Below are 18,951 nucleotides of genomic sequence, written 5' to 3' on the forward strand. Positions count from 1 at the left end.
TGAGGAAACTGGTGAAGTCCACATTGATGCCCTGGGGTTGAAGTGTTCCAAGGCATGTTCTCGGCAGAGTGGGAGGGGGAGTTGAAATGTTGGGCCACGGGGCAGTGGGGTTAATTGGCGCGGGTGTCCCAGAGATGTTCCCGAAAGTGCTCTACGGGAAGGCATCTGGTCTCCCCAACATAGAGGAGACCGCATTGGGAGCAACGGATACAATAAATGACATTGGTGAATGTGCAGGTGAAACTCAGATGGATGTGGAAGGCTCCTTTGGGGCCTCGGATAGAGGTGAGGGGGGAGCTATGGGTGTAGGTTTTGCAATTCCTGTGGTGGCGGAGGAAGGTGCCAGGAGGGGAGGGTGGGATGTTGGGGGACATGGACCTGACCAGGTCGTACAATTTCAGTATAATGTGGGAAAATGTGAACTGGTCTACTTTGGGAAGAAAATTGGATAAACAGTATATTATTTAAATAGAGAGAGATTGTAGAACTCTTAAGATACAAAGAGGCCTCATGTCAAGGCATGTAGTTCACAAGATGTTGGTAGGCAGATGCAGCTAGTGATTTGGAAGATTACATTGTTACCTTTATTGTAAGGGGATTGGTATATAAATATGGAGATAGTTTGCTATAGTTGAATAGGGTGTTGGTGAGGTCATGTCTCAAATACGGGGTATAGTTTTGGTCTTCTTATTGAAAAACAGATTGAATTCCAAAACAGTTGTTAACAGCAGGTTTATTCACCAGATACCTATGTTTTGAGTTAAAAATCATACAACACCAGGTTATAGTTCAACAGGTTTATTTGGAAGTATTAGCTTTCGGAGCACTGCTCTTTCACAGGTAGCTGTGGAGCAGGATCATAATACACAGAATTTATAGTAAAAGATCCCAGTGTCATGCAACTGAAACAAGATATTGAACAAACCTAGATTGCTGTTAAGTCTTTCATCTTTTAGAATCTAGGTTTGGTCAATAAATTGTTTCATTGCACGACACTGAGATCTTTCGCTATAAATGCTGTGTTATATGATCCTGCACCATTGCTACCTGGTGAAGGAGCAGTGCTCTGAAAGCTAGTGCTTCCAAATAAACTTGTTAGATTATAGCCTGGTGTTGTGTGATTTTTAACTTTGTCCACCCCAGTTCAACACCAGCACCTCCACATCGTGGCTACCTATGTATTGATGGGAGGTATTATGAGAAAAGGTTGGACAAGGGGAGCCTGCATCCATTGGACTTTAGGAAATTTTATTGAAACATGTAAGACCCTGAGATGACTTCTTGATGTGGATGCTGAAAGAATATTATTCCATGTGGAGGGGACCAGTACTGGGGGCACCCTTTAAAAACATGATATCTCCCATTTAAGACAGAAATGAGGAGAATTTTTATTTTCTCAGGGAGTTGAGAAAAGGAACTCTCCCCCATAGAGTGGTGAAGGCAGGTAATTGAATATTTTTAAGATGGAGGAAGATAGATTCTTGACTAATTAAGAAGTCAATTGTTATTAGGGGTGGGCTTATGCCCGAAACGTCGAATTTCCTATTCCTTGGATGCTGCCTGACCTGCTGTGCTTTAACCAGCAACACATTTTCAACAGTTATTAGGGGTGGGCAGGAATGTGAAGTTTGAGGCCACAGTCAGTTCAATCATGAATGGTGGGGCAGGCTAAAAAGGACCAAATGCCCTACTCCTGCTCTTACTTCATATGTTTGTACAAAAAAATAAAATAGTTGGCCAAACAAAGGAATGTATTTGGCACATAACTGCCATGTGAAACTGCTTTGCAAGCCACGGTGGTGTACCAAGTTAAGACAAATTGAATGAAACCAGTCTTGCTCTAAGGAACAGAAACAAGACTGGCACACCCACCCCTATTGATAAAGTCTTTTTAATTTATGTCGCGGCTTTTGTGCCAAAATTGGCTGCCCCACAGTCCAGTTAAACAAGAGCCTGATATTAATGTACATACATTATCTTACCTTCCAGTCAATATTCCAGATATATCTCAGTAGAAGTGGTCAAGCAATGGTACATAGTCAAGTGAACGATATCCCAGGAATGCTGAACATTGATTCAAATTTGGGCAGAGGAACTATGACTGCTGATCACTTAACACCTCCTGCTCACCCTCACCCTCAACTCCTCTATGTTGAGCAACACTTGGGAGAAAAATGAAGGGCAGCAAGGACAGTACTCTGGATTGGAGACATCACTAAGTGTGACTCTGACCGAGATAACAGAATCCTAAAGAACTCAGATGCTACAGTGGTTGAGTGGCAAGTGGTGAGGCATCTAAAAAGAGAAAAATTTACTTAACTTCATCCTTCCTGTTCATCTGTCCATAAAATGAAAAGTGCAAGGACCCATTACATACAGTCCAGTCATCACACTGAGCATGCACATCAATATGCTATGTGACACTATCACCGGGCATTCAGCAATTAATATCAATAATAATAATAATAACTCACTCTCTCATTAACATTCAATTTTATCTTTTCATTTTAAAAAATATTGGATGTGGGCATCATAGGCCAGCTCAGCATTTCTTGGCCATCTCTAATTGGCCAGAGGGGAGTTAAGAGCAAACTATATTGCTGTGGGTCACATATAGGCCAGGCTAAGGAAGAAGGAAAGATTTCCTTTCCCAAAGGACATTAGCAAATCAAATTTTTAAAACAATGGTCATATAGTCCCATCAAGATAGCTTTTTTTATTGTAGATTTTTATTGAATATGAACTTCATCATCTCCCTAGAAAGGATTGGAAGCCATTCCACAGAACATTAGCCTGGGTTTATGGATGATTAGCCCAGTAACATTACCTCTATGCCACAGCATCCCTTAAATCTGACAGTAGAATTTTGCTTCAGGAAAGATCCAGGTCAATATATTCTTAATAATGAATGATAGAGAAGTGGAGGACCACAGCGATCCACACTAATGTGTACAAATCATTAAAACATAGCATGTACATCCAAAAAGTAATAAAATAGCTAAGTGTGATGCCAAATGTATTGGAATGCAAAAAACTGAAGAATTGATTCTTCACCTGAAGACAATTATTACATTCCATTTTGGGACTCAAGTAAACTACATTAGCCTTAAAGAGATACAAATGTATTTTCTCCAGAAGTATACAATGCCTTCAAGGGTTAAAATATATTTACACATTTAATGGAACTGATTGGTATTCCCTTGCATTAACAACATTCATCTAACTGAAAAGTAATAGGATGGTTCTGGTCAGGGATTTTAACTTTCAACACATAGACTGGGACTGCTCTGGTGTTAAGGATTTAGATGGAAAGGAATTTGGTAAGTGTGTACAAAAAAATTTTCTCATTCAATATGTGGATGTAATTACTGGAGAAAGTGCAAAACTTGACCTACTCTTGGAAAATAAGGCAGGGCAGGTGACTGAGTTGGCAGTGGGAGACCACTTTGGGGCCAGTGACCATAATTCTATTAGATTTAAAATAGTGATGGAAAAGGATAGACCAGATCCAAAGGTTAAAGTTTTAAATTGGAGTAAGGCCAATTTTGAAGGCATTAGGGAAGAGCTTTCAAAAGCTGATTTAGGACTGATGGTCACAGGTAAAAGGACGGCTGGAAAATGGGAAGCCTTCAGAAATGAGATAACGAGAATCCAGAAACAGGATGAAAGGGAAGGTTAGTAAGGGTAGAGAATGATGGATGATTAAAGAAGTTGAAGGTTTGGTTAAGAAAGAAAAGGAAGCATATGTCAGTAATAGACAGGATGGATTGAGTGAATCCTTAGAAGAGTATAAAGGCAGAATGAGAATACTTAAGAGGGAAATCAAGAGGGCAAAAGTGGAACATGAGATAGCTTTAGCAAATAGAGTTAAGGAGAATCCAAAGAGTTTTTACAAATACATTAAGGACAGAACAGTAACCAGGGAGAGAATAGGATCCCTTAAAGATAAGCAAGGCGGCCTTTGTGTGGAGCCACAGGAGATTGGGAGATACTAAACAAGTATTTTGCGTCAGTGTTTACTTTGGAAAAGGACATGGAAGATATAGAATGTAGGGAAATAGATGGTGACATCGTGAAAAATGTTCATATTACAGAGGAGGAAGTGCTGAATGTCTTGAAACACGTAAAAGTGGATCAATTCCCAGGACCTGATCAGGTGTACTGGAGAACTTTATGGGAAGCTAGGGAAGTGATTGCTGGATCCCTCACTGAGATATTTGTATCATCGATAGTCACAAGTGAGGTGCCGGAAGACTGAAGTTTGGCTAACGTGGTGCAACTGTTTAAGACGTGCGGTAAGGGCAAGCCAGGGAACTATAAACTGGTGAGCCTGATACCGGTGGTGGGCAAGTTGTTGGAAGGGATCCTGAGGGATAGGATGTACATGCATTTGGAAAGGCAAGGACTGCTTAGAGATAGTCAACATGGCTTTGTGCATGGGAAATCATGTCTCACAACTTGATTGAGTTTTTTGAAGAAGTAACAAAGAGGATTGATGAATTATGAGTCGTAGACGTGATCTATATGGACTTCAGTCAGGTGTTTGTAAAGGTTCCCAATGGGAGACCGGTTAGAAGGATTCAATTTCATGGAATACAGGGAGAACTAGTCATTTGGATACACAAGACAGAGGGTGGTGGTGCAGGGTTGTTTTCCAGACTGTAGGCCTGTGATCAGTGGAATGCCACAAGGATCGGTGCTGGGTCCTCTACCTTTCATCATTTATGTGAATGATTTGGATATGACCATAAGAGGTACAGTTAGTAAATTTGCAGATGACACCAAAATTGGAGGTGTAGTGGACAGCGAAGAAGGTTACCTCAGATTACAATGGGATCTTGGACAAATGGTCCAATGGGCAGAGAAGTGGCAGATGGAGATTAATTTAGATAAATGGGAGGTGCTGCATTTTGGGAAAACAAATCTTAGCAGGACTTATACATTTAATGGTATGATCCAATGGAGTATTGCTGAACCAAGAGATCTTGGAGTGCAGGTTCATAGCTCCTTGCAAGTGGAGTCACAGGTAGATAAGATAGTGAAGTAGGCATTTGGTATGCTTTCCTTTATTGGTGAGAGTATTGAATACGGGAGTTGGGAGGTCATGTTGCAGCTGTATAGGATGTTCGTTAGGCTACTTTTGGAATATTGTGTGCAATTCTGTTCTTCTTCCTATTGGAAAGATGTTGTGAAACTTGAAGGGGTTCAGAAAAGATTTAAAAGGATGTTGCCAGGGTTGGAGGATTTGAGCTATAGGGAGAGATTGAATCGTCTGGGGATGTCTTCCCTGGAGCATCTGAGGCTGAGGGGTGACCTTATAGAGGTTTATAAAATCATGAAGGGCATGGATAGGATAAATAGACAAAGCCTCTTCCTTGGGGTGGGGGAGTCCGGAACTAGAGGGCATAGGTTTAGGATGAGAGGGGAAAGATATAGAAGAGACCTAAGGGGCATCTTTTTCACACAGAGGGTGGTACATGTATGGAATGATCTGCCAGAGGAAGTGGTGGAGGCTAGTACAATTGCAACATTTCAAAGGCATCTGGATGAGTATATGAATAGGAAGGGTTTGGAGGGATATGGGCTGAGTGCCGGCAGGTGGGACTAGATTAGGTTGGGTTATCTGGTCAGCATGGACAAGTTGGACCGAAGGGTCTGTTTCCATGCTATACATCTCTATGAGTCTATGATTCTATTTGGACTTAACAGATTAGATGCAAAGGATTTATTCTCCTGAGTATTATCAGACAGTTAAAACTAAGGCATTTTAGGAGCTAAATTAAGAAGTAAACCCAAATTTTCCAGAAAACCTGTAAACTTGCGTTCCTCCAAAAGAATGCGAATGCTTGGTCAATTGAAATTTTGAAGGCTGAGCTCAGTAGACTCATATTGGTAAGGGAATCAAAGAACAGAGATCAAATGGGAATAAATTGATTTAAATGTGGAATAACCTCCTGCCATCTTGGTTCCCCTTCACAAGGCTTTGTGTCTTGGGAATTCTCACCTACCAAATAAGGTCATGATTGGAATAGCTTGGGAAAGAGTCATTGTAATGGTTGTCATAGTCATGTAAATAAGGAATTGGAAAATTAACTAATGGAATGCTGCATGGATCATTCCTGGGCTGCAAATACTTTCAGTCTTTATCAATGATTTAAATAAAGCGAACAAATCGGTGGTAGTTAAATTTGCCAATGATACCTGGGGTAAGTGAGAAGGGAAGTTTTCGGTAGGAAGTAGAAGCTCTGCAAAAGGAGGGATATATTAAATGAGTGGCAAAAAATTGGAAAATGTCCATGGTGACAGAAAGAATAGAAAAGCTGAAAACAAATTAAGTTGAAAAGAAGTGTACTCTAGTGCAGAATGAAGTGTTTATAAGGCAAATGAATATTGGGGTTTAGAGTGAGGAAATAGAGTCTTGATGCAATGAATTGACAACGCTCTTCCTCCCATTTGTAGATTTCAATATAACCTATTTAGGAGCTAGTGGTATCTGCTGATAACATAAACTGATCAAATATAAAAAGCTGTTGCAGTAATTTATTAAGTAGTTCCCATAGTTAGTATGAATGACTTAAATGTTCATCGTCATAATTCTATCTTAAAATGCAAAGAAAACAATATATCAATACACAATAAAGCTTACTGCATTCCAGTTGAAGACCAACACGTGAAGGGTGCCACTGGGGACCTGTAAGAAATACAATGGTGACAAAAACAACATTTAGTGTCCTTTGTGTAAAGTAAACCATTTGACTGATTTCTGTGCCACAATGTTTTTAGATCATATTTTTTTCTCAGTCTATTCCCAACAAACGAAGTTGTCCATAGAATACAAAACATACCATTATAGTGATTTAAAATTACTAATCAGTCAAAAATCTAGACTATTTTTTTCCTGTTAAATGTTTACATAATGATTACAGAACCATGCATGTGCACAAGTTTTCTGTGACTAACTCCAATGACCATTTTTCTTTGCTATTAAAGTCATTGAGTGATAGCAGTTTATTATTCCATGAGTATAATGGGAAGGACATTCCGAAACTGACCTGACCTGACGGTGAAGTATTCTTACTTTCTAATAGGTGCTGAGTTGATGGTGTTTGTCATTTGATTGTCATGCAGAACTGAGATGCGAAAGACAATTGAAAAAATCTAGACTGCTCATTCAGTTCGTCTTCCAAAGGGAGACATTAGGACAATGGGAGAATGTGTAATTTGTCAAATAATAGTAGCTATGTTATGCTAGCATCTGAATGTTAAGATGTGCTTAACTATTTATTTTAACAATTTATGTTGATGCGTTCACTACAGAAATGGAAAAGGAATTTCAAATCAAGACTGAGTTGATATTCTGCAGGCTAATGTTAGGGAAAATGTTTTCCAGTATAAGAACAATCTATTCTATAACCTTCTACTTTTATCATTTAACAATGCGTTTTCTTCAAGGCAATTCTTGCCAAATTTCTTTTTTAAAAGTATTTATATTGAGGTTCAGCATGAAAGAAAAACAATTGAAAACAAACAAATGAATTGCATTTATAAAGCATCCTTTGTGATTCAGAATGTTTCAAAATTAATCAATAAAGTACATATGAAGATTAGTCACTGTTTTACTGCAGGAAATATGACATTAACTTTATACAGTGAAGATTCTACAAACAATGAAGTCATAATGATAGGACAGACAGTTTTAGTGATTCTGGTTGAAGGAAAAATATAAGCTAAGACATCATGAAGAACTCCTCTGCTCTACTGTTTATTTACAATAGTGTCACAGGATCTTATACATGCACCTGAGAGGGAAAAGTCCATTTAACATCTCACCCAAAAGATGATAAAACTGAGTACATCACTGAAGTGACAGTCACTGAGTTCTCTGGAGTGGGATGACAATCCATTATTTTCTGAGTCAGATGCGAGACAGCACTACCACTGAAATAGAGTTAATACTTTGCCTGAACATTGAGCTTGTCAATATGTAAATAACTTGATTTGTCAACACTTTCGAGGAGCATGTGAAGAAGGAGTTTTGTTTATAATTAAATCAAGACTTCTCAATCTGTTCAAACCATCACTTGCAATATACAAAGTGAAGGATGGAAGATCTCCTGAGTGCTGGTGCTGTTTAGTAATGATTGTCACACGTTAATTCAACACATTGACTATGGTAATGCGATGTACAAAGACAATGGGATGAGATAATCACACTCAGAAGTTCATGCTCATCAAACCAGTGCCTTGACTAAATTACATGGCCGAACTTTACACTGCTTTAATAAAGCATCATCAAAAACGTAAAACGAATTGATTCAAAGTCGCAATACATTGGTTCTGTACTTTAAATCACAAATAGAAAAGAAGTACAAAAATAAAGCCCAAATTCCTGGAGGGAATTTGAACAGGTCGAGTATAATTCTATAACTTACAAATTACTTCACGATGAGGGAATATTGAAACAATGTATTAAAAAAAGACAAATATTAATCTACCGCTGTTAACCAAAAAACATTATTGAATGGTCCATACCCTCCATTGTTGCAGAATATTTCAAATTTCATTTCATGAACGATAGAATTTAAAAAATCAAAAAGGTTGAAGGAATGGTGACTTTCATATTTAGGCATGATTTGGAGATGCCGGTGTTGGACTGGGGTGTACAAAGTTAAAAATCACACAACACCAGGTTATAGTCCAACAGGTTTAATCGGAAGCACACTAGCTTTCGGAGCGATGCTCCTTCATCAGGTTGGACTATAACCTGGTGTTGTGTGATTTTTAACTTTATATTTAGAGGACAAGCATAGGGGTGGAGGTCATGGTTAAGCTCTACAAAGGTCTGCTTAGATCACACATGAAGTAATGTGAGCAGTGCTGGTTGTTACTTCATCTTGTGTTTTAAGCCAATACAATTACCTATAAATTGTGATAATGGCGTGAAGCATATTAGGACTGTAAGTATCTGCCCATACGTTGTCCTTGAAGATGTTTGCTCTTTCTCTGGAAGGTTCTTCATTCTTATGTACTGGAAAACTGCTTTGTTTATATCTGTACATCATAGGCTATCAAATATAAATCTCTAGAGTATGTGTCTAAGACCTCCTTCATCATATGCTCATTTTAGACAAGTATCTACTCTGATTGGATGTCAGAGTCATGACTTACATGAAGGTCATTATACCACAGGCAGCTCAACTCAGGAAGGATTCATTGGCTCTTGAGAGTGTGCAGCATAGGTTTATCTGAATAACATTGGCAACTCAGGATTAAATCATACAGACTACACAAGCAATGGTTCTGGAATTTGATAGATTAAGGGAGAATTTAATTGAAGTTCTCAGTATACTAAAGGAACAGATGAGGCATAAAAAGAGAGAAACTGGAGAATCTTAGCAGACCCACAGAGGTGAATAGGGAGATGGAGGATTCAGGAAAAAAATGTATCATGTTGCTTCACAATGTGTTCCCACTTCCTCCTACTTTACACAGAAGTGAATAGTTGTCTTCAGAAAATAGAAGCAGAAAATGTGATACTCTGATAGCTGATTTATGGCCCAGTGAATGGTCACAACAAACAAAAGTATTCTATGTTCGAAAAATTTTGTTGGGTGGAGTATTTTGGATTTGGGAATACTGACTCAAATCTAGAGACATGTCTTTTAAGACTAAAATCTTGAAGCATTTCCCTACTCAAGAAGTGCTCAAAGTTGGAAACTCGCTTCTGCAAATACCAATTGATAGAGAATGAATTGAATATGTTAAAAATTAGAAATAAAGCTTATTTTCTTTTAATCCAAAGAATTTAATAATATAGGGCAAAGGGAGACAATAACTTATTGCAAACCATTTGTGTACTAGTGACTACAGAAAACATTTAGACAATCTGTTAATAACTCATTCTCCTGAATTTAACAATTGCTCAGCAAAGGTAATTCTAAGATAAAAGCTTAGAGTTTTTAACACTTTTCCCAGATTTGAATGGTTTGTGTGTGTACTATTTCTGAGGAAGAGTAATTGTGTATTGTTGCATAGTTTAAACCTTTTAAGCAATACTTTTTATACTTTGCAAGATTATGTTTTGTGTTATAAACTACTTTAGTTTTTATTTAAGAAATCTGGTTGACTTATTTGTAATATGAGCTACATATAAAACAACATCTCCCTTTTTAAATGTAAAAAAAAGGGCAGTGACCAGTGGAGGATTGCGTAAAGGAATGGAATCAGGTCATTGGCCTATATTGGTTGCAACATTTTAAGGAGCTAAATGACCCATTCCTCTTACTCTACATGATAACATAAAAATTAACGATAACTCCAGGGCAGACTCTCTGACTTGCAAATTCTGCTACAACATTTTGTGTGGCAATTTAATAAGTGGAAATTTGCTGTGTTGATTGCTCTACCAAAATTCCTTGAAAATATTTCCAAGAAATAATATTATGTACTTGTATCATTATTCACAGCAATGCCCATGTTCTGTCTGTTTTCCAAGTATGGGAAAATAATTTACCACCCACGAATGAAATCACAACGGATTGATGTCTATGCTTCTTGCAATTGCAATTTTGTTCACAGAAATGTTTTTTTTAAAAAAGGCAATTTACATAGAATATTGATCTTTTAACATTCTTCAAATAGCTAATTACTTACTTTGCCAGTAAACTGGATAGAAATAAGGGCAATAGAGTATGAGAGAATGCCATGTAAACCATGGCATAGCAAAATGCAAAAGATCAATTTCCAGATTCTGCTTATTCTTGTTACAACCATATGAGGAGGATTAGTTTGGAGTTCATTATTTTCCCACTCCTCATTTGGTTATATCAGTGGTTTTGAGTTTCAAAAAGATGTATTGCCAATCCAGTGTTTGCTTGACTGTTTGCAGATATGGAAAAAGAATTTGGCAGGCAAACTTTCTCAAATTAAACAGGTTAATTTTCTTGTGCGGAATCACGTCCAAGAAGAAAGTACTTCTTATTAAAAAAAAAGTCAAAATAAAACTTAACTTCTGCAAAATGCACAAGCACATCAAACCAATGGATTAGATCCAAGCACTATAGTCAAATTATGAATTATATCATGCATGGTAGTAGACAATTAAATGACTCATTGGACCTCGGAAGTTGGTTGAGGTGGATCATCTACTTTGCAGTTCTGACTAATCACGCTTGCAAATATTTCAGCCTTGCCTTTTGCACTGATGTGCTGAGGTTCCAGATTCAAGGGCTCTCTTATAATGTCAGCAACAATGTAACTGAGGGAGTGACCTGAAAGGTTAATTCTGATTTATCTCCACAGATGTTGCCAGACCTGCTGAGCTTTTCCAGCAATTTCTGGTTACAGCAATACAGATTTTTCAGTTTATAAGTTATACAGAGTTGTTTTCATACAATTAAATCCATCTTGTTTAAGATAACAGCCTCTTTTGTCCTCTATCACACTAGACCAACCGGAATTTGTAAAAGTGTACTGGGGGAGAGTATGGGGCAGTGATTCTATTGATGGATTTACTACATGATGATGATTGGGAAGGATTCTGCATCAAACAGCGAAAAGGATCAAGAGCTAGAAAAAAGTCAACGAGATCTCCCAATCCACAAAAATAAGTAGCGTGGTGACATTTCAGAAAGAAAGGTTGTCATAGAAGATTCAAGCTATATATGTGTGTGATGGAGAGGGAGGCAAATGCAAATTTGCGCTCTCAGCCTGAGCACTAGATGGTACATGACGCCTGAATGTGTGTGAGCCAGTTCATGCAGGCATATCTGTGCAAGTTCTAGACGAGTACCAGTGTGTAACAGAGTTGCATGTACATAAAGGGGTTAGTGGTCCAGTGCAATGATACTATAACTTCCCATCAGTCTGCAAGATAACACAAGGGATTAGGTAAAGACAGGTGGATGAGTCACTGAAATAATATTAGCCCATGCAGAAGAGGGGGGCAGTTGAACCCACTGAGGAGCAGGCTGGCAATACAGTTACAGACAGTAAGGGAGGGGCACCTGGGGTGCCTTGACTCTGCAATCACTAGATGCACGGGAGATATGGAATAGGGAATGTCTTCAATATTCATCTAGTTCTTACTAATCTCCACTGCAAGGCCAACCTTTCTGAATACATGTCCACCATAAATAACAGCAACCAGCAGTCCACCACTTCATGTGAGTTAAAAATCACACAACACCAGGTTATAGTCCAACAGGTTTAATTGGAAGCACACTAGGTTTCAGAGAAACGCTCCTTCATCAGGTGATAGTGGAGAGCTTGATCGTAACACAGAACTTATAGCAAAAATTTACAGTGTGATGTAACTGAAATTATACATTGAAAAATTGATTATCTGTTAAGCCTTTCATCTGTTAGAATACAGTGATAGTTTCACTTCTTTCATGTGTAAATCACAAAACCTTTTTTTAAAGTTGCTTTCTCGGGTTAGCTGTTAACAATGGTGATAGCTAGACAATATGTTGAAGGTGTTGGCCCCCTGTGTTCTCTGTCTATGTCATGATGTTTAGATTGATTCTAATCTAAAAAGTGAGAGAACCAAGTTTTACATAAATTCAATTGACAGGGTACCCTTCATTGTTCAGGAGCTGAAAAATTACGCCATGTTCTTCGTGACCTGCAACACATTATCAATGAGGATGAGCACCTCACCAAGACCCTCCCCACACCTCCACGGCCTTTAAACAACCGCCAAACCTCAAATAGATCATTGTTTGTAGCAAGCTGCCCGGCTCTCAGGGCAACTCCATACAACCCTGTCATGGTGGACGCTGCAAGGCGTGTCAGATTGTGGACATAGATTACCACTACTACGCATGGGAACACCTCCCACCTTGTACATGGCAGGTATTCATGTGACTCAACCAACGTTGTCTATCTTATCCGTTGCAGGCAAGGATGCCGGGAAGCATGGTACATTGGGGAAGCCGAGCAAAGGCTATGACAACAGATGAATGGGCACCGCACAACAATCAACAGACAGGAGTGTTCCCTCCCAGTTGGGGAACACTTCAGTGGTCCAGGACATTCAGCCTTGGACCTTCGGGTGACCATCCTCCAAGGTGGACTTCAGGACAGGCAGCAGAGAAAAGTTGCCGAGCAGAGGCATTAGCTAAGTTTGGTACCCATAGGGTGGGCCTCAACCGGGACCTTGGGTTCATGTCACATTACAGGCGATCACCATTGCACTGCACACACACACAGATATTCCTACACACACACACACACACTCTCCTACACACAGACATAGGTACACACAGACACCCATACACACCCTTATAGACACACTCCCACACTCACACATGCACCCCCTCACAGACTTAAGACACTCTGCACTCACTACACACACACACACACACACACACACACACACACACACACACACACACACACACACACACTCATAACTCCCACCCCAGACAGACACACACACACAGACAAAGACCCACATGCATACATACATTTTGTGGGGTGAATTTGTACTTGTAGCGTTACATTGTACTTTGCTCAAAAACTACACACATTCATGTAGAAGGCTGAGCTCAAAAACTGCATGAATTTATGTAAAAGTCCATTATCGCACTTTTTAGATTAGAATCAATCTAAACATCATGGCATAGACAGAGAACACAGGGGGCCAACACCTTCAAAATATTGTCAAGCTATCACAATTGTTAACCGCTAACCCGAGAATGCAACTTTTAAAAAAAGGTTTTGTGATTTACACATGAAAGGAGTGAAACTATCACTGTATTCTAACAGATGAAAGGCTTAACAGACAATCAATTTTTCAATGTATAATTTCATTTACATCACACTAAATTTTTGCTATAAATTCTGTTACGATCGAGCCCTCCACTATCACCTGATGAAGGAGCGTCACTCCGAAAGCTAATGTGCTTCCAATTAAACCTGTTGGACTATAACCTGGTGTTGTGTGATTTTTAACTTTGTACACCCCAGTCCAACACCAGCATCTCCAAATCATGACTTCGTGTGAGGACATTGATCTATCATCACATCTACCTATCGCCCCACGCTCTCTACCACTGAAGAGACAATCTTTCAGCTTGGTATTTGTGCCATCTTATGTACCTAAGGAAGAAACCCCTGAAAAGGATCCAATGCCAGTACAAAAGGTAATGTTATTTACGACATGACTGCATGAGTTAATAATGGAATTAAAGATAATGAGATAACCTCCTGAAAAGAAAGCTGCGGCCCCTATGAGAATCTCGAGAAGAGCCCTCAACGAACAAGTATTTTGACACACTTCCACAGATATCAGAACCACAACAATGATTTGGATTTTGCAATTTTGAGAAAAAGCTTAAACTTTTTTAATGGCAATAAACTTATAAGAGTAGCCATCAGTGAAGATGATATCAACTGAATGCAAAGAAACATAACTAAGCTTGTAAGATGGCAGTAAATTGGCAGATAAAATGCAATACAGAGCAATTTGAGGTAGTGTATTTTAGCAAAAGATACTGGGAAAAGCAGTATTTAGCACAACAGTATAGCACAGTTCTAATGAACAGAAGAAGGTTTATATGCATAGATCTCTGAGGATAGTGATACTATTGATAACAGCATGTGAGATCTTGCACATTGTAAGTAGAGGGATTCTATTCTAAAAGTAGGGAAGAAACTGTGCTGAACTTTTATAAAGTTCTGTTTGGCCCAAGTTCAGCAGTGCTTGTGGGTTCTACTCATCGAGCATTAAGCAGAATGTGAAAGCTTTTGAAAAGAAGCTACTGTAGATTAACCAGAATGGTTGGATGGAAGAAGAAATTTAATTCCAAGGCTAGGTTTTAAAATCTGGTGTTGTTCTTCTGTAGGTGCCAGGGTTATGTTAAAATACATCAAATCTGACAGAGAAAAGTCTCAAAGTCTGCCAACTGCGGCAGTTGACAAGATACTGTGGATTCAAGTGTCAAGCAACCATTGACTTGGTGATAAACAGGCACTGCACAGTAATGCAATTAGTAGCATCTCACATGGGCAGTCAACAGCGAAGACGTCAAGGATACAGGAGAGATAACATACAAAGCTTCATGGTTGACAGTGTAATCAAATGAAAAGAAGCAAAGAACCACACTCTAAAAGGGGGAACAAAACAAGCACAGGCAGTGATGAGGTAAAAACAATGACTGCAGATACTGGAAACCAGACTCTGAATTAGTGGTGCTGGAAAAGCACAGCAGTTCAGGCAGCATCTGAGGAGCAGTAAAATCGACATGATGACTCTAGAGAATAACCATCACAGAAGCAACTACCGTTGTGTCCATGACCTGATGATTAGAGATCCCTTCGGAGAACTTAGCCAGATTTACCATTCACAAGTAATATTAATCTAGGTTGTGAGTCCTCTGCTTTAATTTGCTTGCTTTGCATTAGTAGCTGAAGTTCTGTTTGTTAATCAATTGGAGATGGTATAAAGGATCATTCAATTTACTGCCTGACCTGTTTGAGTGATCTCTCTTGGTGTTAAGGTACAATACTTCTTGGAACAAAAGAAAATGAGTGGGGCTTGTGTAGCGGTGCCTAAAGTTTGATTATGACATACAGATTGCGTTCGGCCATATTTTCTAGAACTGACGTAATGGGTTGTCTACAAATTGCTGTAAATGAGAAAAACATATTTCTTTTTAAAGACGTAGCTGTTCTTGGATTTAACTAAGTGAGATAGGGCCAATATTATAAACTAATAAAAGTAATGGAAAGGAAGTAAAGTTAAACATCTCAGAATAGCTACAGGACTTTCTGAAAAGGAAGGTTCAAAACCGAGTGGTCATAGTGCGTAATGACACTAACAGCATCTATAAAAAGAGGTGAGGTTATTCATGCAGAATATAGGGGATTGGAAGGGCAGGATTTACTAGTGTTGTCACTAGAATGGCAAGGGTAATGGAAGTAGGGAGACAGAGAAAGGAAATGAGAATAGAAAGAAAAGACAGAGATGTAAGAAGCAAGAGCAGACAGCAGAAAAATTAAATATGAAAAATAAATAGGGCAGTGAAAAACAAATAAGGTTAAAAAGATTAAGTCAAAAAGCTTTGTGGCTTCAATGTGTGGAACATCCACAGTAAGGTAAGTGAATTAGCAGTTAGATGGATATAACTGGTAATGATATAATTGCAATTGCAGAAATATTGCTGCAGGGTGATTAAGCATCGGAAATGAACTCCACAAGCGTTCATTGTTTTGGAAAAAGACATGAAAAGAGAAAGGCGATGGGATAGCATTGTTAGTAAAGGTGTAAATAATTGCAATAAGGATTAGATTAGATTCCCTACAGTGTGGAAACAGGCCCTTCCAGTCCACACCGACCCTCTGAAGAGCCACCCAGACACATTCCCCTACATTACAGAGCACTAAAGGAAGTAGTTCTGAAAATAGTGGATGCAAAATTTTACACACTCTGAAGTACCACCTACTGGCTTAAGAGTGGCAAATGTAACCAGACTATTTCAAAAGGAGGGAGAGAAAACAGAGAATTAAAGACCAATTAGCCAATTGTGTGGAAAATCCTCAAGTCTTTATAAAAGAACATTTGCAAAAAAAAAAGTTGATAACAGAACTTTTGGAAAACATTAACTGGATTAGAAGAAACTAGCATGAGCTTATGAATGACAAATCACACTTAACTAATCTACTAGAATCTTTTGAGAATCTGACTCAGTGTAGATAAGGGAGAAGCTGTGGAGGTATGTATTTAGATTTTCAGAAGATTGCTAGAAGATATAAGTAGATAAAGTGAAAGCAGGAAAAATATTGGCATGAATTAAGAGTGGTAGGCAGTGACTAATGGGGTACTGCCAAGACCAGTGCCTGTGCCTCAGCTAGTCACATATATATTGGTTCCCTCATCCAGGTTTATATATATATATGGATGCAAGGAGGCTTTGAGGTGATTTAGCTGAAAATGTGTTGCTGGTCAAAGCACAGCAGGCCAGGCAGCATCTCAGGAATAGAGAATTTGACGTTTCGAGCATAAGCCCTTCATCAGGAATCAGGTGATTTAGGCAACTTGAGTGAGGGAGCAAACATATGGCATATTCGTACAACATGGCGAAATGTGAAGTTATATACTTCAGTGTGAAAAACAGAAAAATATTGTTTAAATGAGGATATATGGGGAAATCTAGAAGTGCAAAGGTTTCTGGGTGTTCTTGTACACCAGTCTTTGAAAGTAGAGAGACAGATACAAGTCGAAAATCAAATGGTCTTCGTCACATGATGATTTGAGTTCAGAAGTAGTCTTACTGCAGTTATACAGGACCTTAATGAGACAATACCTGGAGTATTGGTCTCCTCACCCAAGAAAGGGTATACTTGCCACAGAGAGAATGCAGCAGAGGTTCACTGGGCTGACGCTATGGGTGGCAGGACTGGGAGAAAATGTGAACTGCAGATGCAAGAGATCAGACTCAAAAAGTGTCACGTTGGAAAAGCACAGCTGGCCAGGCAGCATCTGAGGAGCAGGAGAGTCACCATTTCGAACATTAGCTCTTCATCAGGAATGTGGAGGGATGGTTGGGTGGGGTATGGGGGGTGACGGGGAGGGAAAGGAGGTTCAGAGATAAATAGGAGGGGAGTGATGCTGGGGGGGTAGGTAGCTGGGAAGGCGATAGTTAGATGAAGGTGGGAGGTGATGGTGATAGGTCAGAGTAGAGAATGGAGTGGATAGGTGGGAAGAAAGATGGGAAGGAAGATGGGCAGGTAGGACAGTTCAAGATGGCGGTGCCGAGTTGTCGGGTTGGATCTGGGATAAGGTGCGGGGGTAGGGACTGTCCTATGAGGAGAGATTGGTTTGGCTGGGCCTTTGTTCACTAATGTTTAAAATGATAAGAGGGGATCTGAATGAAACATAAAATTTTACCGGGGCCAAACACACTAAATTCAGGGGTGTTTCCACGAGAACCAGGGATGTCTCAGAAAATGGGGTAAATCATTTAAGACTGAGATGCGGAAGCTTTTTTTTAAATTCAAAATGTAGTCAACCTGCAGAATTCTGTATCTCACAAGACTGTTGAGACCGGGTCACTGAATGTATTCAAGACAGAGATAGATAATTTTTTAGACTTTAAATATATTGAAGGGTATGGAGAGAAAACATAAACATGAGGTAGAGGATCAGCCATGATCATGATTATACTGAATAACAGAACAGGCTGAAGTGCCAAATCATAGAGCTGCGAGGATGCAGAAAGAGACAATTCGGCCAATTGAGTCTACATTTACCCACCAAAGGCCATCCCATCCAGACTCACCCACCGCAAACCCCCCTCAAACCCAACTCTAACCTTTTAAGCCTACATTTGTTATAGCCAAGCTACATAACCTACACATCTTTGGACGTTGGAAGGAGACTGGAGCACCTGGTGCAAACCCACACAGACATGGGGAAATATGCACACTCCACACAGATAGGCACACATCTCCCTAGCACTGACAATTGAGCCATCGTGCCACCCTTCAAAAATGGTCTACCGCTGTTCCTGATTTCTATGTATTGACATTTACCAAATTTTCATAGTTACGTGGATATCCATTTCTAATTCTGCTATGAGACAGTTTTGTCACCTTCACTTAATTGTGTGATCCAACAAGCAAGGCCTTAACATGCACTTTTGTGCCTATCATGTCTATAGCAGCAAGATCTGTCTACACTTTTATTCCCTTTCACCAATATGAGACTGATATCTGATCCACCACCAGTACATGCACTGCACTTTCTTACTTTTCCTGCACATCCCTCCATTTGTTAGATTACTTTCAAAGTTAAGATTGGAGTGGTGCTGGAAAAGGACAGCAGGTCAGGCAGCATTAGAGGAGCAGGATGCTGCCTGACTTGCTGCACTTTTCCAGCACCAATCTAATCTTGACTCTGATCTCCAGCACCTGCAGTCCTCACTTTCACCTACTTTCAAAGTTAGA

The 18,951-nt window shown here is 39.3% G+C and overlaps 1 protein-coding gene across 1 annotated transcript in view; it reads right to left on the reverse strand.

Moving 5' to 3' along the window:
- LOC132826184 (trans-2,3-enoyl-CoA reductase-like) overlaps positions 1–18,951 on the reverse strand; it is a 129,551-nt gene that overhangs the window by 81,117 nt on the left and 29,483 nt on the right. The window contains exon 3 of the mRNA XM_060841832.1: positions 6,647–6,691. Within this exon, the coding sequence (XP_060697815.1) occupies positions 6,647–6,691 (45 nt within the window). The remainder of the gene's footprint in view (positions 1–6,646; positions 6,692–18,951) is intronic.

Source organism: Hemiscyllium ocellatum, chromosome 2 (genome assembly GCF_020745735.1).
Source record: "Hemiscyllium ocellatum isolate sHemOce1 chromosome 2, sHemOce1.pat.X.cur, whole genome shotgun sequence".
NCBI classification, from domain to species: Eukaryota; Metazoa; Chordata; class Chondrichthyes; order Orectolobiformes; family Hemiscylliidae; genus Hemiscyllium; species Hemiscyllium ocellatum.